Source organism: Podarcis vaucheri (genome assembly GCF_965113315.1).
Source record: "Podarcis vaucheri genome assembly, chromosome: 1".
Lineage (NCBI taxonomy): Eukaryota > Metazoa > Chordata > Lepidosauria > Squamata > Lacertidae > Podarcis > Podarcis vaucheri.
The window spans coordinates 64,483,713-64,511,358 of NC_138759.1; the positions used below are offsets into that span (position 1 = coordinate 64,483,713).

The 27,646-nt window shown below is 41.6% G+C and overlaps 1 protein-coding gene across 1 annotated transcript; it reads right to left on the reverse strand.

Annotated features, from left to right (window-relative positions):
- Positions 1 to 153: 153 nt before the first annotated feature.
- SLC5A12 (solute carrier family 5 member 12) lies at positions 154 to 24,317 on the reverse strand. Its single transcript, XM_082230797.1, has 15 exons — positions 23,683 to 24,317; positions 21,760 to 21,825; positions 18,833 to 18,884; positions 18,137 to 18,204; positions 16,953 to 17,107; positions 15,930 to 16,070; positions 12,895 to 13,024; positions 11,566 to 11,654; positions 10,289 to 10,401; positions 7,358 to 7,425; positions 6,021 to 6,107; positions 4,445 to 4,620; positions 3,860 to 3,963; positions 2,271 to 2,401; positions 154 to 732 (listed from the first exon to the last, which is right to left on the reverse strand). Exons 1-15 carry the CDS (start codon positions 24,037 to 24,039, stop codon positions 568 to 570), a joined length of 1,902 nt encoding a protein of 633 aa, XP_082086923.1. The 5' UTR covers positions 24,040 to 24,317; the 3' UTR covers positions 154 to 567.
- Positions 24,318 to 27,646: the final 3,329 nt, after the last annotated feature.

Below are 27,646 nucleotides of genomic sequence, written 5' to 3' on the forward strand. Positions count from 1 at the left end.
GTAATAATAAATGGGTACATAGAATAATCAGGTCACCCCTTCCCCCCTAAAACAAACAATATTGCTGAAGAGCTCAGTCACTGAAGATCTTTTCACTGTTTCTCTGATCAGCCACAATGGGAAAATCCATAATGAATTTTAAATCACACCAAATTCTGCAAGTACTTTATTAGGCAACCTATGGTATTCCAGAGGAAAAACTCTACAATGACACTGCAGTTTGGTCAGGAAATATGCTTCTGTAGCATAGTTCATATTTTAGAATTCCATGTTAAGACAAATGGGAGATGAATACCCAAGTTGCACTGGCAAAAAATACAAAGGGATTAAAATAAAAAAACTTTTTAGAGTGTTAACTGCATGCTCCATTCTTCCTGAAAAACACACACATGTATATGTCTTTCCATCTTTTCTCTCGCCACATTCACCACCACTGAGTCTTAAAAAAAGTTTCCGTGTTATAAAATGACTCCTGAAAATAAAAATAAATGCACCTGCTAACCCTCTACTAAATTATAATTAAATGCCTCCTTGGCTACTAGTAGTGCCACTGATTTCCTGTACATCCTAAAAGTAAGATTCCGTCTCTATGCTTGTATTAGTGTAGGACTTTTCACTTGGGTTGTAACCAGGTAAGTGACTCAGCATTTCTTTATTGAATCCATTTGCAAGGGCATCATTTGCTTCTGCCTTCTTTTCAAGACCTTTATGCAGATTATCTTCTGATCCCTCCTGCGAAATAATGTAAAAAGAAAAAGGAAGGACAGTTAAGTCAAGAAGTGGATTAGTTTCCATTCCCACTTGTAATGGCCCCAAACACATATGAATGTGAGTATACAAGTGCATACCAGAACTTTGCACATTTAAAGTGGATTATTAGGAAGCTAAATAGCTCAGATGGTAGAGTCTAAGACTCTTGTGCTCAATCCCCATGTTGGGCAAAAAGATTCCTGCCCTAGATCACCTTCATGCTCCCTTCCAACCCTACAATTCTATGATTCTATAGCACTCTAGAACAACAAATCCACTTAAAACACACATGAGATTTTTTGTGTGTGGTTTGGAAAGTAATGGGGAAATGCTCTGGGATGAACAAATGATGAATGGAAAACACATAAATACCCTGCAAGCAAATAAGGACAAATGCAGGATGAATGGCCATTGTTATGCGCACGCACACACACACCCCATAAACAAATAAGAATGAACGGTGAATAAACAGCTCCTCTGGAGGAATCCTTATACATACAAAAAGGTCATAAACTGTAAGACAAGGATTGGGAAGCTGTAGAGAGAGCAGCTATGGAAACTGAGAGGGATGTGAATGAAACCTGGGAGGGTGGGCTGATGCTAGTGAGTTCCTTTTCTGGCATATAAACGAACAGCTACACATTTAAGAACCACAAAGAAATATTTGGGATAAAGCTTTTCTAGATATGGCTTGTGCCAAAAGTCTTTTTTTTGGGGGGGGGGTATAGATGACATTCACCAACACCTATATTCCATGATGATCATATGCATTAGCAATTGCAATTTACAAAAAATAAAATAAAAACAAGGTGCTGCTTAGCTTTTTTCAATTATATGTTATTCTAAGTGTTTTCTAAGTAACAGATGAGCAACAGGTGGTGTAAATTTATGCTTGTATATGTATCATCATATACAGGCCATTTTTTTTCTAGAAAAAGAGGTGATAGAACTCATTCTGATGAGTTCCAGCTGGAAAAAAAAAGCCCCGATCCTATACTGGTTGGAAAACTGATGTTGCTGTCCAACAGAATTATAGAACAATATGTCCTTTCTTGTTAACTCTGGAACTATGGGAGTGCTTGAAATTGTCTCTTCCATCGGCAAACAAATTGCATTAAATACTCAACTGCTACTGGGGGGTTACTCTAATAGTGTTTGTTTCAGCAGCAAGCAGCTGACAACACAATCCTCAATCTATTATCCCTTAAGAAACCTGCCTCTTAGATATTTCCATTCGGAAGAGTAGCATACTGGACCATATTGGCCATATTGCCATGAAATGTGCATTTCAATTAGTGCTGGCTCCCAGCTGATTGTGTTAACCAACCCACTGTACAAGTTTCTCATGATGGTGAATTGATCTGGTATACAGGTGGCATTAAAAATATAAGTTCTGTTATCAGGTTTGGAAGCACATATTATGATAATGCACTCAGCCTAAATGGGCTTGTGGGTTTAATGGAGTCCAGAGTCCAGTAACTGCAGGAAATATGGGGAGGCTTATAAGGAAAGAGTCTCACGTGAAGTGCTTTGCTGTCATCATGGTCCACTCCACACCAGCACAAGTGTTTGCATTTATGAGACCAGAAGCAAAACAGGTTGCAGACAGGGCGAATTAAGAGTGGCTTGATATCTTCTCCTTTATTTGGACCTTGGCAGAAGAAAGTAAGAGTCAAGCATCTATCAAAATGCTGTTGTTTATTTTGTATAATAATATTCTATGCAAAACATTGATAATATGAAACAAAACATAGATCTATTCTTTTATAACCACGCTGACTAGTCTAGCACAAAATGAATAGAGTCCATGTTCCCCCAGTTCACCTAGGAATTTGGATTGGGGTGGGGGTTTTTTGTAATGAACCTTATTTATAGAATTTGCATTCTGCCCTTAAACCTGAAGTTTCCTCTGCTGCTACATAATAATCTGTTAAGCACATTTGTATTGATCTCTGTATTTTATCAACTTGTCAGTTTCAACTGCCTGTTTTAGCTTGATCAGCCGTTCTTTGATAATTGGAATTATTGCTGATTTCCGGAAAAAGGCTAACAAAATGCTGGGGAAGAGCTTGAGATCCTTATCCCCAACCTGGGCCCATGAGATTTTGCAGAGCTGCCACCACATCCACAGCCTAGCAGCCATGGCGGAAGGATGGGCAGGATGTGTGGCATCAGCAGCAGCAGCAATGACATTGTCTACCTGGCCACCATTTTGCATTATCATATCTTGGACTTTTTAGTACACTATGTGGGCAGGTGGGTGGGTGGGGGAATGGTGGCCATCCCCCTCACACACAAATGGTGGAGAATATTCAGAGAAAATGAAAAATGTCAAAAAAATTCTCACCCAAAAAATGAGTTCTGAGAAACTGAAGCTCAGACTGAAAGTTGAATCAGCCTTGAGACCATACAGCTCACTTAAATGCAAATCATCCTGTGCACTTCAAAGTGCGCCCTCGTACCTACAGGACTGCCTCTTCTGGTATGCCCCACAGAGGACCTTACGGTCTGCTAACAACACCTTGAAGATCCCGGGCCCCAGGGAAATTAGACTGGCCTTGACTAGAGCCAGGGCCTTTTCGGCCATGCCCCGGCCTAGTGGAATGCTCTCCCACAAGAGACCAGGCCCTGCGGGATTTGACATCTTTCTGCAGGACCTGCAAGATGGCAAGATGGCACTGTTCAACCAGGCCTTCGGACAGGATGCAGTTTGATTTACTTTCCTTTGTATAAATCAAGCCTGAAGGAGGCCCCAACCCGCTCTCAGGTCCTTGTATGATCAGTGGAAACAGTTGGTCCTGGCAATTATTAACCACTCTCAATTCTACCCTGATAATTGCCAGCTGCCCGGATTTTAACTTGTCTGAATTAATTTTAAGATGTATTTTAATTAATTGATGTCTGTTTTTATGCTTATTGTGTTGTTTTTATGATGTTAGCCACTCTGAGCCTGGCCTTGGTCGGGGAGGGCAGGATACAAATAAAATATTATTATTATTATTATTATTATTATTATTATTATTATTATTATTATGGAAAAGCTAGTATCAATTTTGTAGAAGAAAACAATGTCAGAGTCCGGAACCACAAAAACCAGTAATGAACTGACCTGTAACCAAACTGATCAGAAGCCCTGCAGCAATACATCCAAGACACCCAACAGCACTATAGTAAAGATAGGAGAGAGAATACCACGTCTCTGCCAGATGTGGCCTAGGATGATAAATTTGAGGGACAGTCAATATATATGACCACTTTGAGCAAGAATTGGTTAATTTATCATACCTTCTAATTCCCAGCTCCAGAGCAGAATGACCACCATTGTGCAACATCCACACGCAAGGACACGCAAAGACTCAGCAGAAGCCCATGTTTTGCAGAAGTATGGACAATCATTATGGGGCAGAACAAAAACAACCCACCATAATTCATGGGGTGGGAGGTGGGGAGATAGCCCCTTAAAAACTCGATGGCATTTTGTAAATGTCCCCAGTGCTGTTCATTGAAATAAATTGAGAAATCCAGGATTTTAATATAGCTGGGGATTGAGCCCAACAAAATAGTAGCAAAGGGAAGAGTTGCACTTTCTAATTAAACTATTCTGTAGCCAACCACACTTGCTTAAAAACTACTGCTAATCACAGTTGTCTCCATATTGTAACTTGGAAGGAGGGCAGCTGAGAGAGAATCTTACCTGATGGGAGATGAGGTAGGGAACATAGTTGGTACAGTCTCTGTATTATTGACAATGCACTCAGCTGTGGAAAGGTATAATGGAAGGGCCTTTGCAGCTGGAGCAGGGTACACAAAAGCTCCAAAGCCAACCCAAAATGCCAAGGTGATTCCAGTAAGGAGACCTCCCAAAGCACCCTTAAATCACAAAAGAAAATTAGACATACACAGTATTATTGGAGAGTCACAGGGTAAAGTGCTTGCCAGCATTACCAGCTGGAAAAGGGGTTGCTCATCTCTGGAGCACATTTTCATTGTCATCTCCTTATCACAATGGGGAATAGACCAAATCCTAAACCCTCCATGGATGATATCAAATAACCCAAATTCAAAGGAAAGAATTGGGAGTACCGTCTAATTGCACTTCCAGTTCTTTCCTTTTTCCTTTGCAGCTCAGCTTGAACTTGGGCTGGGCTGCAAAAGAAGATGCCTACCCAAAGTGGGACATGCAATCCTATACCAGGAATTGGCTGTATTGGAAGCTCACAATCAAGAACTTACAAACATAGCTGACTCCTGCAGGCCTTACTGTCAGCACAGATGAACAGATCAGTGCTGCCAGCAAGCCCTGCTTGGGCAGGGATTGGCCGCACTAGGGAAATTCCCAGTGCAGCTGATCACAGCAGGGCTTGTTATCAATGTCAATCAGCTGATCAGCAATAACAGCAAGCCCTGCTTTCAAAGAAGAAGTGGGATTGCATTTGGAGGCTCCCTATCCCACATGGGACACAGGTTGGTGTGGCTTGGGGAATACAGCCAGAATAGGTCCCCAACTAGTGCTAATATGAGCCACAGGCTTAACGGTCCCCCATGGTTAATATATAGGATGTACTACAACCCTTAACCATACAGAATTACCCCGCTTAGTAGTCTGCTTCATGAAATGATGTGTTTATGGGGGGAAACTAAATGAGAACCAGGTTATTCTATGTTTTTCATATGCAGTGTTTGCTAGGTTTTGCACCAGCACTAAAACCAGTAATAACAGCAGGCCCAATCAGTCAGTGTTACTCAGAAACCAGCTCCAACAAGCTTTTCCTCTCCTTTCTCTCCAGCAACAGCCACTCCACCAGGATGCAGCGGAGTATTAGTAAGGAAGCAGTTCTGCTGCAAATCCAGCTCCATCCGGCTGCTCCTTCCATCATCTATCACCCAGCAGCAGGCATTCAGTCAGGTTGCAGCACAGAGAGAAATGGAAAGTAATGCCACAGATAGACCAATTTTTGGCTCCTCCTCACCTTCTTCTGATTCTAATCCAACTGGTCACTGTAAGAACTTTGAGACTAAGATCTAATGCCTAAATTTGCCTCTTTTTTCCTGCCTCTTCCCTCTCAATCCTTTTTCCATTTTGTGTTTTATGTTTTTTAGATTGCCAACCTGAAGGCACAAACTATCTCATGACTGATTGCTGTAAGATGCCCTGGGAGAGTTTTCACTGAAGAGTGCGGTAAAAATTGCTTTAATTGGTTGATTGATTGGCAAGAACAAATATTGTAAGTGAAATGAGCTGTCTTGAAAATGTGATTCTTATTACTTACTTTCCAGTTGGTACAGGGGAAAATGATCCCTAGTGTAAATAATCCCAGCATAGGTCCCCCGCACATCCCATGAATGCTAAGTGAAGCCTGTTGAAAGGAAGCACGGGAGAAGCTTTAGAAAGCTATTTATTGTCATCAACTGTCTCTGCAGCATCCTTCTATAATGGTTCTTTCAATTTCTTATCTCAGAGAACATGCTTTTTCTATTTCTTCTTTGTGTACCATTTCTTGACAGAGTTAATAAATAAATAAATCTGTAGTCAAGTTTAAAGAAAGGAGTTCTTATATTTCCTCCATAAACAGTAAGGTATGGAAAGGGAATTAGCCTTTTGAACCAATACATTATGGCAGCGCATTCCACCCTCAACTAAATAGGTGCCCCTAATGTATTCTTGAGATAAGAATCAGTGTGGATGGTTGGAAGAGGAGTGTGTGTGGCTTTGGGCCCACCCACTACTCCTGCAGCCCCAAGAGAGAATGCAGCCTTTATGCTGAAAAATATTCTCCACCTGCGGCTCTCCAGATGTTGTGGAACTACAATTCCCATCATACCTAACTGTTGACTTTGCTGGTTGAAACTGATGGGTGTTGAAGCCCAGCAATATAGGTCAGCCACCATTAATCTAAAACAAAGGAAGCATGATTTCTCCCTCCCCTTCATATGCAACATTTAATCAATAGATCAAAATTTAATAAATCACATGCAATGATTTAATCAATTATATCATTAGGCACCTAATAATTTCCTTAACTGGCTAGCAGTTCTAATAGCATGTTCCTCGAGACCCAGACACATGCCTGAAAGCATGTAAAAATAATCTTTCTGGCTATCCACTGTGCATTGAGGAGGCCCTTTGATGAACATGAGGGAGAGCACTCCCCAGGGTCTAACTTGCAATGCCAACAGTTTGCTTGTTCAAGGGCAGACCCTACAAGTTGAAACGATACTGGAAACTCCAGCCCGTTGTTAGACACGAGGGTTGCTGGACTGGGTATTTGCTCATATCTCCAAGGATCCCATTTTGTTTCAACATATTCAGACTAAGAAAAAGACTGGATCTTAGTTTTGACCAAACAGAAGAGTGATATTTCATCCTGCTTATCCACACAAGGAAAAGAATTAATGCAGAAATGAATGCGGGCAGGGGTTCCTAGTAGCAGCAGACCCATGGGCATGTGGAGCTCCCTTTGGGCTGGAACTCTCTGGTCTCTCCTGTGGCCAGACAAACTTTGTGTACTAAAGGTGCTGGATTGTCACTTCTCATGGGAGAGAACACAAATTCCTGATACACGCAGGGGCTCCAGTTCATACCAACCATCTTAAAATATGTAGTTACCTGCACAACAGGACCCATGAACGATGCTGCTACGGCCATGGAAGTACATATCACTCCAAATACTATGCCTGAAAAAGAGTTGTCCACCACCATCAGCTATAGCCTCGAACATTTAGATGAACTCTTGTGAGATTTTTAACCCATGAAAGATCTCCATGATTCTGAATCTGTGTTCTGCAATCTGATATATGCCCATTTGGGGGTCTATTCATTCGATTACTCTGCTTACTGGTGTCAGTACTAAAGGATGCCCTTTGCTTGGAATTCTCTTCCAGACACGTCATCTACGACATTTTTAGAACATGGGGAATAAAAACCTTCAAACTTCAATTATTCATAGTTAGAAGCCAACACAGTTAATTCTGCAGCTTAATTCTGAGTGTGTATAAATGTTCTTATCCTCATCTTTATGGAAAAAGATAATCTGTATTCTTCTTAAACCTCTTAACATCTCACAGTGTCAATAACATCTGTATGGAAAGCTGAAGCTTAATATGAACAAAACCATGTCCTATCAAATTCAGAGACCGTTGAGTAGCTCTTTGACTGTGTGACAGATTTTTCATGGTATGAATTTCAGCTCAACACAGTGCAGTGCTGAAAACTGCTGTGCATGATACCTCAGTAGATCAAGGACGGGCCCTCTAGATGCTGCTGGGCAATAACTTCCACCATCCTTGACCATTAGCCAGGCTGTCTGGAGCTGATGGAAACATGGCTCTGACAACACCTAGTGGGTCTCAGTCAGATGCAATAGATGAAGGTTGCTCTGAGCTACTTATAGAACATAAACAGACTGTTAGTTTGTATAGCTCAGGACCATCTATTCCTACTTAACAATGCCTCTCCAAGATCTTCCCAAGGGTACATTCGGAAATATTTTTAATTGGACAGGATAGGGATAGAAACCCAGACCTTCTAAATACAAAGGATGAACTATGTATCAAGTTGTGGTTTCTTTCATCTGCTGCTTTGATAGAAGCAGCACGGACACCATGTAGCAGTGGAGCACAAATCATTAAATGTACCATGGGATAAAAAGTTCAGCCATCTTATTAGCCTAATCTTATGTTGCACTGGCATCAGGCCAGACATTTATTTATTTATTTATTTGGTCTATTGGGTTTGCTTCTTTGCTTGTTTCAGTTCACTTTCAAGGCCGGCCAGTGGCCAATTAAGTCATGTGTAAATTAATTAACTTTTGCAAATGAGGAATAGGTCCCCCCTCCCCCTGGTCAAGAACATAAGAGCATAAGGAGAGCCTGCTGGATCAGGTACAAGACCCACCTAGTCCAGCATCCTGTTCTCACAGTAACCAGGGACCTCTAGGAAACCTGCAGGCAGGATTTGAGCGCAAGAGCACTCTCACTTCCTGTGGTTTCCAGCAACTGGTATTCAGAAGCATTCCTTTCTCCAACTATGGAGGCATAACCATCATGGCTAGTAGACATTGATAGCTGTCTTCTCCGTGAATGTGTCTAATCCTCTTTTAAAGTCATCTAGGTTGGTAGCCATCCCTGTCTCCTGTGGGAGTGAGTGCCATAGTTTATGCCAGTGACTCTCAACCTGTGGGTCCCCAGATGTTGTTGGACTACAACTCCCATCACCCCTGAGCTCTGGTCTTGCTAGCTAGGGGTGATGGGAGTTGTAGTTCAACAACATCTGGGCACCCACAGGTTGAGAAAGGCTGGTTTATGCACTGTGCAAAGTAGTACTTTCTTTTATCTGCCCTGAGCATTCAGCTTCATTGGCTGTTCTTGAGTTGTAGTGTTTTCTCCATCCACTTTCCACATGCCATGCATAATTTTACAAACTTCTATCAATGTTGCTTCTTATTTACCTTTCTTCTAACCAGGGTTTCCCAAACATGGGTCTCCAGCTGTTTTTGGACTACAGTTCCCACAATCCCTGACCACTAGTCCTGCTAGCTAGAGATGATGGGAGTTGTAGTCCAAAAACAGCTGAAGACCCAAGTTTGGGAAAACCTGCTCTACGCTAAAAGGTCCCAAACACTGCAGCCTTTCTTCATAGAAGAATGCCTCCATCTCCAAGATCATTTTGGTTGCTCTTTTTTGAACCTTTGCCAACTCCACAATATCCTTTTTGAGGTGAGGCAACCAGAACTGTGCACAGTATTCCAAATGTGGTCACACCATGGATTTGTACAATGGCATTATGATATTGGTAGTTTTATTTTCATGGTGTTTAGCACGGAATTTGCCTTTTTCACAGCTGCTGCCCACTGGGTCAACCTCTTCACTGAGCTATCTACTATAACCCCAAGGTCCATCAGTCAAGTTGGTCTGTGTAAACAAAATCAGAGCTAGATGGGCCAGTGGTCTGACTAGGTATGCTATGTTCTTAACACTTCACTCCAAAATAATAAAAAATAGTTGCATGGTTGTATGTGGTTACTACAGCATCTTCTCAGGCAATGTTACTCTAAAACTATTATCAATAAAAATCAACTCAAGGACAATAGTTAAATGGCCAAAAATCCATTAAGTGATGACATCATAACTATCCATGGGCAGTAAACCCCATTCCAGTATCATGCATCATGCAATAAAAATCATGTGAAATGGAAAGTGGGAACCTGTTTATTGGCCCTCTCCCACTGATGCTCCACTCCCACCTTCCATACATTGGGGAGAAGGTCTGTGGAGGGAAGCCTGTTCTGTGCCCATATGCTCCCTAGCACTTAATGCCTGAACAGGGCTATAATATACAAGGAAACTGATCAGACAGGCAAATTAACAGTCACCTTAATGGTAATATTAAGGAGTTCAAAAAGAATGCAAGATTTGTAATCTATTGGAATCATGCAAATGACCTGTTAATTTTCGTAAGAGGAGCGCTTTGCCCAATAGATCTAGTAGCATATTTGTGGCCTTACAGTTCAGAAGAATCAAATCCATTTACTGTACCTACATAAGCCTTTGCTGACCCAAGTGCTCGTACGTTCAGAGAGGTTTGGTAAGCAGTGCTTGACAAAATCTTCAAATGTGACAGTTGCCAGAGCATTTATACTTGCAGCCACAGTGCTGTGAAAGTGAAAACACACATTGTGAGGACTTTGGCTGCATCACAACCACAAAAGAACATAAGAAGAGCCTGCCAATGGCCTCTCCAGTCCAACTTCCTGTTTTCACAGTGGCCAATCAGATGCCTATGTGAAGCCTGAAAGCAGGACCTGAGCACAACAGCACTCTTCCCTCTTGTGATTCTGCCATTCAGAGGCACACTGCCTCAGACAATGAACATATAACATGGATATTGTGGTTAGTAGCCACTGATGGCCTCATTGAATTTCTCTAACCCTCTTTCAAAGCCATCCAAGTTGATGGCCGTCACTACTTCCTGTGGGAGCAAATTTAGCTACAGGTCCCAGAGTGGGTTGCACTGCTGTGAAGTATGCTGGTTTGAATATTAACAATCCTGAGGGCTGATTCACACAACTCTGAAAACTAGGAATGTCTGTGTGAGAGGAGAACTTAATATGCAGGTTGCGATTTTACATCACCTCTGCTTGAAAGCCTTTTTAGTGGTATGATAAGATGTCATTCTGCATGAAACAGAATGGGGAGCAGCAACACAATCACTACACCATAATTCCCCCCCCCACACACACACCTAAAAATAAAAAATATATGAACACAGAGAGCACAAGGTTAACTACGCCAATCTACCCCCACCTCCCCTGACAGCCTATTCAGAGAGGTACCTTTTGTCTCCAGCTCTTGTCTGATTTTTACTCTTCACAAACACCTGACTGATACAGTATCTTCCACCAGAAATAGACAGGGAAGTAAGAGTGACATATTTTCCCATTACCAGCTTAACTTGTGTGACGCTCATCTATGTTTCCTGACACCGGAGGTTCTTTTAACATGAAAATCACTGTTTGATAGTTTGGTACCTAAGAGATCATATTGTGGTTTGCTGATAGGATGAGAAAAAATATGTGGAATTCTGCTTGCCAGAGCACATGACAAGCTCTGTGCTGGATTGCATACGAAAAGACAAAGCACTGCAGCATTTCATTGCAGGGACGGAGTTGGCAGAGTGAGAGAAATGATGCGGCAGATTCAAGAGCAGCAGCCCCACCAACACTAAACCCCTGTGCGATGCTCTGATTGCTTTGCCTCCATTAAAACCGAGTGCAGCAGACAAAATGTGAGTAGAGGCAACCCAGTTAAAACACAGACCTTAATGTTCCACTGAAGGCGCATGCAACAAATAATCCTGGTAGTCCAGGGGTTGTGGAAAAGATGATCATAACAAAATACGGCATTAGCTGGATGCAGAAAAGAAAGGAAGGAAGGTTAGGAAAGTTTATTCACTCCTCTATGGCACAAAAAGCTGTTCTGTGGGGACCCTACAAAGTAGAGTCGGTCAATGTTGATAGTTATTTAATGGTTGTTTCCCCCCCCCCATGTTTATAGTGGTTCTTGTTTTTATCTATATTATTATTTATTAAATTTTTAGAACACCCTTCATCTGAAGATCACAGGGTGGTATGTCATATTAAATATAATGTGAGGTGAGGTGATGCTTAACCAATCCAAAATATCTTTTCAGTGAGGCAATACAACCTGGTACAAAACATTTGATATACAAATAACAGTGAAAAACATTACATTTGAGGCAATTATTAAGAGAGTGCAGCCCACCTTGGTTTTTCTCTCAAGGAAATTTCTAAGATGCAGCTGCTACTGAAGATGGGAAGTTTATTTTTCCAGGCTAATCTCTGTATTTAGGTAGTACTGAAGCCACTTTGAATCCCATTGGGGAAAAGGCAGGGTATAAATTTATATTTTTAAAAAATATGAGGGAAATACATGCAAGGGAGGAGAAGAAAGTTCCATTGAACAAGTGTACATCCCTGAGCTAATGGAATAAGTGCATTGGATACGACCATATGAATTGACTCCCTCACTTATAATGTACCCAACTGGAAGTCTGTACTAGGAAAGAGGGGACTAAGAGGAGATATGATAGCCATCTTCAAATATCTTAAGAATAAAAATCACATGGAAGATGGGGCAAGCTTGCTTTTTCCTGCTCCAGGGGGTAGGACACAGACCAATGGATTCAAGTTTCAATAAAGGAGATTCCAGCTAAACATCAGGAAGAACTTTCTGACAGTAAGAGCAATTCAAGAGTGGAACAGACTCACTTGGGAGGTTGTGGACTCTCCTTCCTTGGATGTTTCTAAGCAGAGGGAGCATTGCAGGAGGTTGGACTAGATGACCCTCGGGTTCCCTTCCAACTCTGCAATTCTATAATTCTATTATTCTATTATTCTATCCCATTTTCGGCATCACCCTTCCTAAGAGCCTTCCTGGCATGATGTGTATCTGCCCTCATTTGGTGAAAGTACCACCAAGCCTGACCATCTAGCAACATTTAGAAGTGCAGTTTTAGAAGTGCAGCAAAGGGTGAATTTCAGTAAGGGAAACAACAAGATTCAGATGTGTATTCTCGGATACATCCAATATTAAAATTGTGTTTACGTATCTGATTGGTTGCTGTACCTGATCAGGTGCTGAAATAAAACCAGCCGTCCAAGGATCACAGGTCTGGAAATGGGAATACATCACCAATCCTGAAAGGACTGCACATGTCAGGATGACCCACAGCCCCAGTAAATTTAGATACAGTGCACTGAAGAGAGAAAAAGAGAAAGGGGTTATATGTCTTAGAAAATAAGTCATTCCTGTTTGCTACTTAAAAGAAAGAAAGAAGAAGATGTGTCCAAAAAAAATGAGTGCCCCTTTTTCAAAGATTGTGGCAGTCATGTTGGCTGTATGTACATGAGTGGTGTACACTGGTAATTCATAGAAAATATATAAATTCCAGTCTGGTTTCTAACCCAAGTTGGGGACAGAAAGAGCTTTGGTCTCCTGGGTGGATGACTTGTGCTGGAAAATGGATGAAGAGAGTGAAACCCTCTTGGTTTTCCTGGACCTCTCAGTGGCTTTTGTTAACATTGGCCAGGGCTTGCTTTTGAATGACTGACTGAGCTGCACTTAGGAGACACCCATGATACAGGGGGCCCAGTGCTTTCTGGGAAATGGGTCACAGTGAGTGGTGCTGAGAGACTTCTGTTCTATCCCATGGCCTTTAGACTATAGGATGCCTCGAGGTTCCATTCTGTTAACAACAATAAAGATCCCTTGGCCATCTTGTACAGTAAATAAGATGAGTGCGCTCTCATATGTTTTCTTAGAAATTCACAGAAATAGTTGTGCATGGACTTCCGGGTTAGCGCCTCCGGCAATGGCGGATTTCCTCTGATCGGGAGCAATCTGCTTCGTGGGAAATAGGGTCTGGACCGCCACAGCGAGGCGGAGACCCACCAAAAACCACAGGCGGGAGAAGCCTGTGGATGTGGGATTCAGCTGGCACCTTTTGCGCCTCCCCTACTCGCGGGGAAACCCGGTTTCGGGGCTCCGGAGCGACGTGGGGTGAGCGGTGCGGGGCTTCGAATCGACTTCTCTTTTCACGGAGTGAAGCCGCGTTGCCGGAGAGCGCTGACTTTTTCCTGTGGACAATTGGACTTTAAACAACTACCCGTGAGTAGAACGGAAAATTGGACTATGAAACATCTTAATTTGGCACTGAAGCGGGAAGGTCTAAACAGGAAGTCCGCCTTCCGCTTTTGTAAATAGATTGAAGCAAGACATTGCAAGCTAAAGTCAGGAAAGTCGTTTGTAAAGGACTAAATTTCCATCAGTTAAAACTACCAAACCCCCCTTGGAAGCAGGAGAAGAGGGAGGAAATCTTAGACTGTTTAAACCTGCAGGAGAGAAAGATAAATTTCCACCGTCTTGAACCTGGGAACGGGTGTCAGAGACAGACGCTTTGAGGAAGTTCAGTGACTGTGAATACGTGTGGTTTTTTTAGAGATAGTTAAAAAGAGAAACATATTGATTCCAATGTTTCCTTTTGCACTTAAAAGGAACAAAATATCTGAAAAACTAAAGGAATTTTGTTGCTGGATCTGCTTTTAAAAAGACAGATACAAACAGAAATTGTTTCCTCTGGAGGGAGCTTGTGAAACTGTTGCTGGAGTCGATCTGGGGAATTCTACAGCTGTAGAGATTAAAGATCGTGGGAACCAGACATTGACCTTGAATAAGAATGTGCCCAGAAGAAGTTTTAGTGCTTGCTTTTTGCAAGACAAGCGCTTTACTGGAACAGCTACATGAGAAGATGGATTTGATGACTGTTGCAGTTAGCAATTTTGGACAAACAGTGAATACTTATATAGAAACCACTCAGGAACCAACCGAGGAATTTGTTTTAACAGGGCAAGTTGTGCAGGAGACAAAGGAGGAGGTTGTTGCTGAACCTCAAGTAATAGAAATGGAGCAAGTTGTGCAGAAGACAAAGGAGAAGGTTGTTGCTGAACCTCAAATAATAGAAATGGAGAGAGTCGCGGCCCTGCAGGAACATAAGTTGTGGTTTCTGACGACTGAACCTGGAGAAAGTCAGATTTGGAGAGATGGAGTACTGTTTGGTTTGGAGATGGGAAGTTGGATAGATCCCCCTATGCAGGGATGTTTTGACTTTTGGGATCTGGTTTTGGGCCGGGGGGGGTTGGAGTTGTGGGGGCCCTTAACCTTGGAGGGACTTTGAAACATGCCTTCAAATATCTTTTGGATTTCAGTGCTGACTATGGAGAATGGGCTGGCCTGTCGAGAAGGGATAAAGATACTGTCAAGTTGGAGTCTCCCCAAGATCTACCCCTCAGTGAGAAAGGAAGGAAATTAAGAATAAGATCAGCAGAAGACAAAGTAAAGTGCAGGTATAAACATGAAGAAGACCTGCAGAAGGGACATGGAAAAGACTTAAGAGCCTCGGATAGAAGGTCACCAGGTTGATGGATTAGATGGAAGCGATAAAAGGACTGACATAACCCGAGACCAGGAAGAAGAGACAATGGATGAAGATTGGAAGAAAGTTTAAAAATTCATTTAGAGAATTATTGTAAAATTAATGAGTGTTAGAAGAAATGTTGGAGTGAAACTATTTGGCTTTAGTAGAAATGCTTTAAGGAATTATGTATAAATAAGTTTTAAGCTTTAGGGCTTTATATGGCAAGATAAGGTTAAAATAAATTAAGGTAATTTAATGACAGAATATAGTGAAAGATGGAAAGGATTTGCTGAGATAATTAATAACTAGAATACAAAAAAGGGAGGTGTGAGGAGGTCGATGAAACAAGTTAACGAAAGATAAAAATTTGGGAATATTGGATTTGTTTTTTAAATTTCTTGTTTGCTTTTGTTTTTGGCTTTGATGTATTGTGTGGTTTTGATGTATTGTGTGTCTTGTTTTTTCTTGTTTTTTTCTTTTTATTGACTTGTATTGTTGAATTCCTCTTTTTTTGTCTATCTTTCTTCCTTTTTCTTTTTCTCTCTGTAATTTTAAATTCTCAATAAATATCATTTTAAAAAAAGAAAGAAAAGAAATAGTTGTGCATGCTTCCCTGCATAAATGGGCAGTTGCCTGTATGTCTCTTTAGTTATGTTCCAGTTTGGAACTAAATTTAATGCCTACTTACGCCTTGGCATGCTTTTCGGTTTTGCAGGAAATGCATCTTTGCATTGTGGACTGATTGACTCCATAGATTCCTAACCAGGTAAATGTCCCTCCTATGGCAATTGTCCAAAAGGTATGTCTTCTCAGGGGATCAACATCAAAGCTACATAAATGAGACACAATAGTGATAACTTATTTAGCCTCCACACGTCACACCTTAAGTTAGTTTAGGATGCTGCAATCCTGGAGAGAGTTTGAATACTTAGATCCCTTTTACTTAAACTGGGTTGAAAAAGCATCACTATATCTAGGAATACAGCAGCGAGGTCTCTGTAAATCCACATACACAATCCCTTCCTTGATTATTATTATTTGAGGGAGGGACTTCAAATATGAATTGACTCAACATTTAAACAACATTTTCACAGCTATAATACCTCAAATAATTAATGGAAAAGAAATACACATCTCCACAATGAAACAGACAATGAGCTGGATCCTGACTTAAGGCAGTATCCAATTATCATGTCTCACGGATGTAAGGATTTCTGCTTATGAAATGGGATTTTCCCCCATTTCTCTGTGTGCACCCTGTGCTCTCACCAAAACTCCTCTGGGGGATGGGTTGGGGAGAGCTCCCAGGACACATTTAGGAGGGGGGAGAAGGGGAAATCTTGTTGTGCAAGTGGAAATCCTTGTGCTGAAGTTTTAATAATTTAAATATGAGTTTTAGTGTGGCTGCCCCTGTTCTATGGACCAGCATTCCTTTCAAGATATGACAGGACCACACTATCTGCAGTTTCCAGAAATGATTGAATGCCATCAGTTCATTTTTTGTTATTTTCTGTGCCATTTTAAACTTTTTAAAGCTGTTTTTATTACCCAAGGTACTCCACAACACTCCTCAGTACCTTTCAGTATTCAGTCTGTCCATATACAGTAGACAATGATAGACCCATCCTTGCTGGCCACTTTTAACAATACTGTTATTGACAAAGGAACAAACACGTCCATAGATCTGAGTATGAGAACCCATTCTGCTTACTCAAATATAGCGAGGCGTGAGCCATTCTGGGCATCTTCCCAAATGTTTGTGAGGCCCCCATTCTTAATAGTTCCTTGAACCAATACTGTTACGAACCCAATCACCATAACAATCAGTTGAAAGGCATCTGTCCAGACGACCGCTTTTAATCCTCCCTAAGACAAAGAGAGAGAAACTATATGTACTTTGTGTTTATTACAGGAAGAAGCCCAATCAAAGTTCAGATCTTAGCAAGATCTTGTCATGTTGAAAACTGATTTAGTGCAGAAACAGAGAGAGGAAAGAATGCAATTAGTGCAGTACTGAATTCTCAAGAGGCTCTGCTATTTGCTGCAAAAGTTACCATTTCAGGAAGCTTTAAAAAATGTGTCTTTGTGATTTTCATACCTTTTCATAACATTCTGTTCAGCTAGTCAACTAGCATGACACACCTGTTCAAGTCTGTTCAGAAATAAGTCCTATTTTGTTTCATCAGACTTACTCCAAGGTAAGGGCTCTAGAGAATTGCTACCCATGTGCAACTGCGTAAGACAGGGGTGCATAACCTGTGGTCTGCTAGATGTTTTTGAGCTGCAGTTCCCATCATCCTTAGTCATGCCAGCTATGGCTGAAGGAGTCCAAAAACATCTGAAAGGCCACTCATGTCCTCTTTTCCCCAGCATTAGGGTATATGAAAGAATCACCTCCTTTGTATTAGCAACAGCACAATTTTATTCTTATTGACTCAGAAAGATGTGCCACTGTGTTCAGGGAAGCTTAATCCCAGGAAATTGTGATTCGGATTCCATCCTCTGATTATGGGAGAATGTGTATTACTCAATAATAACAATAGCAATAATTTTATTATTTGTACCCCGCTCATTATTTGTACCCCGCCCATCCAACTGGGTTACCCCAGCCACTCTGGGTGGCTTCCAACATATATAAAACATTAAGTCTTCCCTATACAGGGATTGTAGGCTATATTGAAATTTATCACTTATTTGTTTATCTGAACCAAAAGACTTCGTCCATGCCCTGATAATTTCACAGAGTATTTTGAAACAAATTATGATGAGAAAGTTCTCCTTTACTGCGCACAAAAGCACAGGATCATTTTTTCCTCACTAACATAAATATGAATCCGAATTATAAAATCCTTGTTATATAATCTTTTTTAGTTGAACTGTATGTCAAGTACATACCAGGGTACAGTAGAAGGTGCAAACAATTCCTGTTGCAAATACTGAGCCCCAAAGATTAAATCCAGTCACTGCAAAACCAAAGGAAATAAAATTAGGCAAGGTTCATCTAGGGACACGATGAAATCTAAAATGTATTATTTTAGATAATAAAGAAAGACACAGCTTTTATTGATCTGTTTCCATTACCTCCTTTTACATCCTTTATAAGAGAAGTTCAATTTTATTGTTTCTCTGAATGATGCATACTATTTGCAGAGAATTCCTTACTCTGGTGAACAAACCAAATCTGGTTTAGAAGCTAAATGATGGAGTGTCAGACTGCCTAAGTCTATAGCCTTTCAAGGGACATCAGTTTGTCCTTGTTCACATTACACATGACATTAAGACAGAAGGGTGCAAAGAGAGAAAGTATCAAAGTACATGACATGGTGTTAGATCATTATGCTAAACTGGGACCTTTGCCAAGACCTTGAGTAGCACGTTCGGCGCACATCTCCTCCAGTTACTTTTTAGCAAAAGGAAAACCTAGCAAATAAATAACATGATCCTGCATAGAAAAAGGGTGAGAACTGCCAATGGGAAGGTAACAGGAGCAGACATAGATCTTTTCAGAGCATTTGGTGTTCACATTTCTGCTTTACAGTTCTTGCATTGTGACAATTGGCAAAGCTCTAGCATGCTGGCCTGGACACTCACCTTGATTGAGAGCCAGGGCTGGAGCATAGACGACTACTCCAGTGTAAAGAATCTGCAAAGGATCAGAAAGAATCATAAAAGGGCAAACTGGAATCTTGGCTAAACCAGTTCTAAATAGACAACTGTCCATAGAAAAGAGCCAAGACTAATAGAGAAGCAAAACAAAGGGCACAGGGATTCTTCGCTGCCCCAGATTCTGTGGTTCCATTCATATAAATATATTCACTTCGGCCAGCACTGATGCACACACACAAAGGGGAGCATGTATTCATGCATGCATGCAAATACAGAGATAAGTTATTTAACACAACTTCTCTCACTCTTTTTTATCATCTCAGTTCATCACATTTCCCAAATTTATATGACTATCTCCAGTTGAGTTGCTTGCAGTGCCAGTGATCTAAATTTGCTTCTACCTGAGCAAATGGCTATTCTGCTTATAGCAATGAATATTTACAGCAGTCTGAACTGCAGTGTTGAGCAGTGACTAAAGTGTCAAATGAGGCCCCAGGAGTTTGGGGCTCAAAATCCCCTTCAGCTATGAAACTCATCTGGGCCAGGGACCCATCACTCAGTCTAGCCCACTTCCATAAAGCTGCTCTGAGGGTAGAAGGTGAGAGAGGACCATGCACGCTGAGCTCCTTGCAGGAAAGGTGGGGTCAAAAATTAAATAAATATTGATCATAATAGCACTTAAAATGATTCAAAGGGATTTGGAAGAAAAGGTCTTGTGGTTCCTTAAAGACTAGCTAAGGCTGCATTCCTAGCCCACTGAAAAAAATGGAATTACTTCTGAGTAGACATGGTTAGGCTTGTACTTCAGTTGACCACCTCAGGATGGTTTATACATATACAATTATTAAAACTATAAAACACAATAACCCATTAAAACCAGCATTGAATGCAGACCAAGGCAACAACAGAAAGTGGTCTCTCATTACAAATGGGCAATACTGATCCTCAGCTGCCTTTGTGGGATCCTCAACTGTCCTCAACTGCCTTTGTGGAGACAGATGTCTTTAGCTAGGGGTCAAAAACCATACCATGTAGATGCCAGCCATTATTCTGGTGTGAGAGAGTCCCATAATCAGAATGCCAATTTGGGAAACATTTGGACATTACTCCTGGCAACATTCATTGTAAGTTGCTTTTAACTTAAACCTTCAGAGTATGTGTCTTTAAAGAAACATACCTAGGCATACAAAACTACATTTCATTTTGTAGTATCAGCCATATGAAATAGTATTAAATGCATGAGCAGATAGGGTGGGGGCTCGGGCAGTCCTCACTTGACCTTCCAAAATCTGCTGCTTACTGGACAGGAGAAGGGGGAAGGACAAGGTGGCGGGCAGATCATCATGGTTCAAGCACACCAGTGGATCAAATCCTGCCAATGCATTTCCACTGCACAGACCTCTCTACCATTTGCCCCCCTCCCTTCTGCTAAATGGCAAATTCACTATCAGAGCAAATTTGGTGCTTCTGCCAATGTATCTGCACAGCAGCAACCTCCTTGCCACCTCCCCCTTTCCCCCTGTTAAGAAGCTGCGACTCAGCTGTCAAGTGAGCTCCATTATCCCACTGTGCCATCTGCTACTGATTAAATGATACAAATATCCAACGTAAGTGTTGTTCAAAGTATACTCATTGAAATCAGTGGACTTCGGTGAGTCTAGTCTGCATTGGGTATCACCCATAGTGTCACACCAGGTAAGTTAGCACCTCGCTCTGAACTGGAATTGACAGTTCTGTAGAATTCTCCAAACAATCACCTAAACGTTTTGTAAGGTGAGCAGTTCATCTAAGTCTCAATGCATTTCTGGTGCTATCTAGTTGCATGGAATTCATCTGGAAGGTGGAATTGTGTTGGGAAACAAGAGAGTTCCCTGAATAGACATCTGTATCTGGTTATCCACTAAGTAAAGTCAATTAAGCTTTACACTTGCTTTGCAAACTACCTTAGACATCAACAGAGTCCTCCTTCTATGCTGGCAATTTGTGACCCATGTGATTTGTGAAGATTACTCTTGGATTCCTTCCAGGAAGTGGCTATTATTGCAGTGTTAGGGAACATTCTTAGAAGCTGCCATGCAATTCTAAGGAGAAAAGGGAAGGATGTTCTCTTTATAGCACACAATGTGCAAATAATGCCAGATGTTCCCTGCTGTGCTGAAGCAAGCCATACTATTTCTCCTCAGGATGAATCTTAAAACAAATAAAAAGTCATTAGTCTGTCAGGCTCCTGGCATTGAACTTGCATGAAGCACGGTCTGCTTTTGGACATGAGTGTAGTCTTTGACAACAGTGGAATATTCCACATTCTGGGCAGAAACTCTGAGAGATCTGCCAGAAATTTCCATACAGAATACATTGTGTCCCTGGGAAGAAGGAGCCAGTGGTTCTTTCCTGGCTTGAGGCAGGAAGTTCACTGTTCCCTTGCTCCTGACATGCAGCTGGAAAGCTAATGCATCTAAAATACTTTGAGCACCCCAAAGGTGCTACATAAATGCAAAGTAGGATGATCTTGCTGATCAGTTTCCATCAGTTGATTCCAGTAGGCCCACTCTCTGATTTAGAAAGAGGAAATCTTCTTGCTGTATGCAGAATTCCATGGCAACCCGAGGACAAGGAAGAGTTAGACTCAAATGATGCTTTCTACTAAAAAGAAAACCATTAACCCCCCAGAGAAATAATACTGATCATTTCCAAATAGTAACCCAGGGTCCAGAATTGCAAGAACTTCCCATCCTCATCTAAGATAGAGACACTCTCCATGCACATATGAACATTCTCGGTCACATCCTGTGTCAGCTGTTTCAAAGACAAAAATGGGAATATGGGCAAAAAAGAGCCACACATACCGGATCATCTCCACACTATTTAGAAACCATGACATACACCACTCATTGAAATATAAAATATCTTACCGTTTGCACTATATAAATCATGGTTGCAGCCATGCGAACGGGCTTGTTAAACCTTAACTCCAAGTACTATGAGAAATGATGAATAGAGTAAATGCAACACGTATTAAATCATATTTGATATTACTCAATAAACAAAATCATATATGAAACAGTACACATATACAAAACAGTGTAATGCATATTTCAATTAAGTCAAAGTGTTTCATTAATTTGAATGGCTGTGGACTGCTTTCTTAAAAAAAATCTCTAATGGTGTCTTAAGTGATTTAATGTCCAAATCAACGCAACCAAAGTAGATGTGATATGGGATATGCATGATTAACAGCCCTACATACCAGCTTTAAAGATCAGGGAGACGGTGTTTAGCCTATTATTTATTTTCTTTCACCAATCTAAATTCCACAAGAGAGGGAGAATGCATTGCTATTAGCTTTGTAGAATTTAAAAAAGACAGGTATCAATGTTGTATGTGCCTTTTATCTGATGAGCATGGGGAAAGAGAGGCTTTTCTCCCTCTCTTTATATTAAAACATGACGTGAGACAGACAAAGAAAGCACATCTTGGCAGAGCATAGTTAAGTTTTGGAATTTGCTTGCACAATATGTCATACTGGCCACCACCTTAGACAGCTTTAGAAGTAGATTAAGTGAATTCATGGAGGATGAGGGCCATCAGCATCTACTTGTGACAATGGTAATATTGCACCAGCATCAGAGACGGTGTGCTTCTTAATATCTACTGCTGGAAACCAGAGGAGGAGAGAGGGCTGTTCTTCTCAGGTTCTGCTGGTGAGCTTCCCATTGGCTTCTGGTTGGCATTGTGAGAACAGGATGCTAGACTAGACTGGTCTTCAGCCTCATCCAATAGGACTTTACTTATGTTCTTATGGATATCCCATATTTAAGTATGGATACAAGCTGTCAGCTATATCACAACACTCAGTTACAGAAACTGTATACTTTGTAGATCTATCTATCTCTTTATTCCAAACAACTGAACCTATATAATGTTCATAATACAGGAAGTATCAAAAATAGCTGTTCTGAAAGAGAATCATTATTGATCTGATATCCAGGCAAGGCCTATTTGTGTACATTTTTTATTTTAAAAAAATCTTGTGAATAACCATATCTCATTCTTTCCAGGTTTATAAAGCCGTTTCTTTAACGTGCCATATCTTAAGATAGTCATTCACTGAAGGATATTCCTTATTCTTTCATTCTGCTGTTTTATAGATTCTCACAGCCCATAATAAAATTGCCACATCAAACCCTTAATAACCTTTATCAATAAAAAAAGGGTTTTCCATCAGAACTAGAAGCCTATTTAAATTTACCTAAAGCACAGACCTATTTATTGTCACTACAGTGGTACCTTGGGTTACATACGCTTCAGGTTACATACGCTTCAGGTTACAGACTCCGCGAACTCAGAAATAGTACCTTGGGTTAAGAACTTTGCTTCAGGATGAGAACAGAAATCGTGCTGCAGTGGGCACGGCAGCAGCAGGAGGCCCCATTAGCTAAAGTGGTGCTTCAGATTAAGAACAGTTTCAGGTTAAGAACAGACCTCCAGAACGAATTAAGTTCTTAACCCGAAGTACCACTGTACTGATTTTGACATACTGCATTAATCTAGACCAGCCACTGCAAATCTGATACCCTCCTGACAACTCCCACCAACCCCAGACAGAATGGCCAATGGTCCGAGTTGATGAGTGTTGCAATCCAGCTACATCTGGAGGGTAGCAGACTGGAGGCAGCTGATGTAGACAGATTGACACCCTCCATGCTGAGCTTGGCAGGCAATGCAATTTAGGATTAGAATGTTTAAAGAATCAGTATTGATGTTGCCTTCAGATTTCCAAATATAATGTCAAGATCCGTGTCTTGACAGAAACAACTTTTGTGAAAAGTGCTTACCTCATAAGTGCTTGTGATGCCAGATCTGTAGAACACAGGTAGGAAAAGTTCTGAAGTACAAATGATGACAAACATATACGCGATGAAGAACAGAATGAAGGAAGCCCCATGCCGATACACCTCAGCTGGCGTTCCCAGCACAGTCACTGCTGACATGAAACTAGCAGTGAGTGACAGAGCTACTGGTCCACAAGTCATCTGCCTGCCGCCGACTAAGAAGTCATTGGAAGTGGTTTTTTTCCTCTCTGTGATTGCAAAAAAGACTCCTATGCCAGAAGAAATGAGAAAAAGTGCTGCAAAGACCACATAATCCCAGGCGACAAAATTGTTGACCTTCGGAGGGATGAAGGAGGCCATGGTGCTAATGCGTGGAGCTCTAGTCAAATCTATTTGTCCCTTTGTTCATTTAAGAGACTGAGCCTCCAAACGAGACAAGAAATGCCGTCTCCATGATGTGATGATTTTATATTCTTAAAATCAAGAGTACAATCCAGGATGCAGCAGAAACTTCAGATTTGGTTCACTCAAGAGTCGCAGAGATTTATTGTACAGGCAGGATTAAAGGGACTAACTGATACTTTCCGTGCAATTATTACCTGTCTTGTCAAAGAAGTGTTCAAAGCTCTGTGAAATAACGGTTTGAAAGGAGGAATTCCAGGATTCACACCCTTTTTATCTGACAAGCTTTTTTATTTCGGGTTAAACATTACTCAAACAGACTGACTAACATCCAGATTGGTCAGCATTTCATGTAATAAATTAGGCGGCCATCAAACAGTATGTTGAAATTGCTCTATGTGAGCGTTGTAAGCTTTGTGACAATGTGAGAGCACTCACTGGGTTTAAGACACAGAGATATATGAATCTGGATTTGAGAGTGGCCTGGCACTTGAGCTGCCCTGTCACAAATGGAAGAACTTCTTCTCTTCACAGCAGGGACTCCTATCCAGCTAAGGTACCAACTGGCAGAAGGGGGGGAAAGAAGCCAGTGCTGGACCCAATAGCCTGGACTAACTACTGATCAGTTGCAAATGCACCCTTTCTAGGGAATGCAGAGGAGAGGGCCATGGCAGGTGTCCTGCCTATAACTGAATGATTTAGGTTCCCGCCAAAATCTTTAATACTCAAATCAGTATGGTACAAAGGCAAGGCCAAGGGTTAAAAGGAACAGCTTGTGACATGCATGAGCAACACACCTCCCTGCCCTTTGCTTTTAAGGGTGGACAAAGGTTTAGTGTGGCAAGTAAAAGAGGCATCTTTGGACTGCACAGGCAAATGAGCACTCCTCCAGGCAGGCTTGGCCTGAGATGTTTGCACAAGCCAGCACTAGCATCTCTGTTTCCTAGGCAACTGGGATAAGACATTGCCAGCTCTGAGCCAGGCTTGTCACCCAGTGTCTCCTCTGCAGGTTCAGTCCCCCCAACAAGACATGTCAGAAGTGGTTCCTGGGCAGAAGGAGGCTGGACAGAAGCCTCTGGTGGTGTTGGGGTGGGTTGCTTCTCAGACAATCTACTTCAGGCATAGGTAAACTCGGCCCTCCAGTTGTTTTGGGACTACAACTCCCTTCATCCCTAGCTAATAGGACCAGTGGTCAGGAATGATGGGAATTGTAGTCTCAAAACATCTGAAGGGCCGAGTTTGCCTATGCCTGATCTACTTGATTTGACTATTCCCATGGACCAGTTTAGGCCTTTTGCTGTGAGCTACTGTATGTCTAGTAAGTGAAACACAGTTCCATGCACCCTATACACTTACAGCACCCTTATAATGCTCTAGCAGTCATGGATTTCCCCCAGGGGATCCTGGCAAGTGAAGTTTAAGGCGGCTGAGAGTTGTTAGGAGACCCTTCACAGAGCTACAACTCCCAGCACCTTCAGCAACCTACAGTTTCCTCAATTCTCAGCGGGGGGAGCAATGACTGCTAAAGCGGCATTTGAGGGTCTTAAATATATGGAGTTGACATGATAAAAATGACAGGCGTCAATTCAGCATGAGACCTGTTGTGATTGCACCTCCTGGTCCCATCCTGTATGCACCTTCAGTACAAGACCTGAAAGAGTCTCAGCTCCTGCAGCTGTATATGTGTGCAGTTAATGTTCCTGTATTTGCATACTCTAGAATAGGCAGAGTTCACAGGAACGGGGACAGAATGTACATGCTTTTGTTTAGTACATGTGTTGGCCTTTCAGATCGTCTTCCAAGCACATGTAACAATGAAGCTAGAGGACATGAGTTTGTGCGAGTCTCTTTTGCCCTCTGCAGGCATTCAGATCAAATGTCTGAACAGGACTATTCTCTCCAACACTTCACAGATGAAAACCGAGATACCCCTGGTCTCACATCAAAGGCCTGAGCCTCCACAACTGCATGTTGCCATCCTGCCATTTCTGAAACAGGGCATGTAAGCAGACTGAGCAGAAACAGCTTACTTTTGTGAAGTCTAAGAATGCTGCACAGCCTATTTCAGGCTTCCCAAAGTTGGCCCTCCAGATGTTTTAGGACTACAATTCCCATCATCTTTGACCACTGGTCCTGTTAGCTAGGGATGATGGGAGTTGTATTCCCAATACATCTGGTGGGCCGAGTTTGGGGATGCCTGGCCTATTTCATTGCACAGTCAATCTGGTTGTACTTACTATAGGATAACTGTGTTCAGCAACATTTTACAATCTGGATGGGTGGTTCTGGGATCTGGAAAGGAAAAGGTGTGCTGGGATTTTGTGTGGATTTTGCATGCATAAACTTGCAAACCGATTTCATCTATCCCCCCCCCGCCCCGCCAGGGGAGGGAGCTGAACCCTTAAAAAAGAGAAGGTTTAACCAATTAATATGATTTGGAAGAACCAGAAAACAGGGACTGTCCCTCAAGAAAAACATGTTATGTAACATGCTTCAGCCCTCCGCTTGCAACATTGCGGCTTGCAAGGACTATGTGGTTAGCAGAACATGTGTGTAGTAGAGGTCATGCTCACATGGTCTGTGAGTTCTTGACTCTGTGGTTGCACAATTAAGAGCAGTGAGAGGGATTAAGGGGAAGAGGAGGAGGAGGAATCAGTTGGTCAGCCTATCGCCTTCCTCCATCTCACCCCACCTACTTCCTTGTAAAATGCCTCTTGCTTGGCAACCCTCAGCCATTCACACACAGACACTCTCTGCCCTTCCTTCTACCCATGGAGGAATTGGATCTTAGCCCAAATGTTTTGCTTCTGCCCAATTGAAGCCTGGTTCTTACTAAGGCAATAAATATTTTTCTGAGCTGGAGCATTTCTAGGTGTGGGGGCTCACATGGTTGAGTTCTCAGTGTGTGGAGTAGCGGAAGAAAAGTAGATGTTCAGAAGATGACTAAGAAGCCAAAGCCTTTTTTCCTGAGATTTCATTTTGCTACGTGAAAGGATTTTTTTTAATTGATTGATTCATAAGTAGCTGCCTGAAGAAATGAGCTTGGCCAAGAAATGAGCTGAACAACTCATTGAGAACTTGATTTATCTATACCTGCTTACATAGCTAGCTAGCTAGCTAGCTAGCTAGCTAGATGATAGATAGATAGATGATAGATAGATAGATAGCTATGGTTATTGCCACTGAAAATGAATTTTGCAGCATTTGAAGTGATTCCACCAAGTTCACATTACAATGCAACAATTATGGCTTAGGAAAAATTGTAAAGCAAATGTTTTATGTATGACAAGCCATTATTTTTAATGTAAGTTGCGTAATGTTCAGAATGATGAAATATAGATACAACCTACCTGGTGGTGGTTGTTTTTTTAGTTTAATACATTTTTCTGAGGAATAAATTTCACGTGGCAAAATCTAACTTGATTTGCTAGTTTTTTTCCCTTGGTGCAGTGCCTGCCTCAGTTACATTTTAATTTCTCAGGGTGCATAGTTCTTCAACTCGTCTAGCAGAAAACAGTCTGGAAGGAACTATTGCACTGGAGGCATTCCCCACCTCACCCCACTG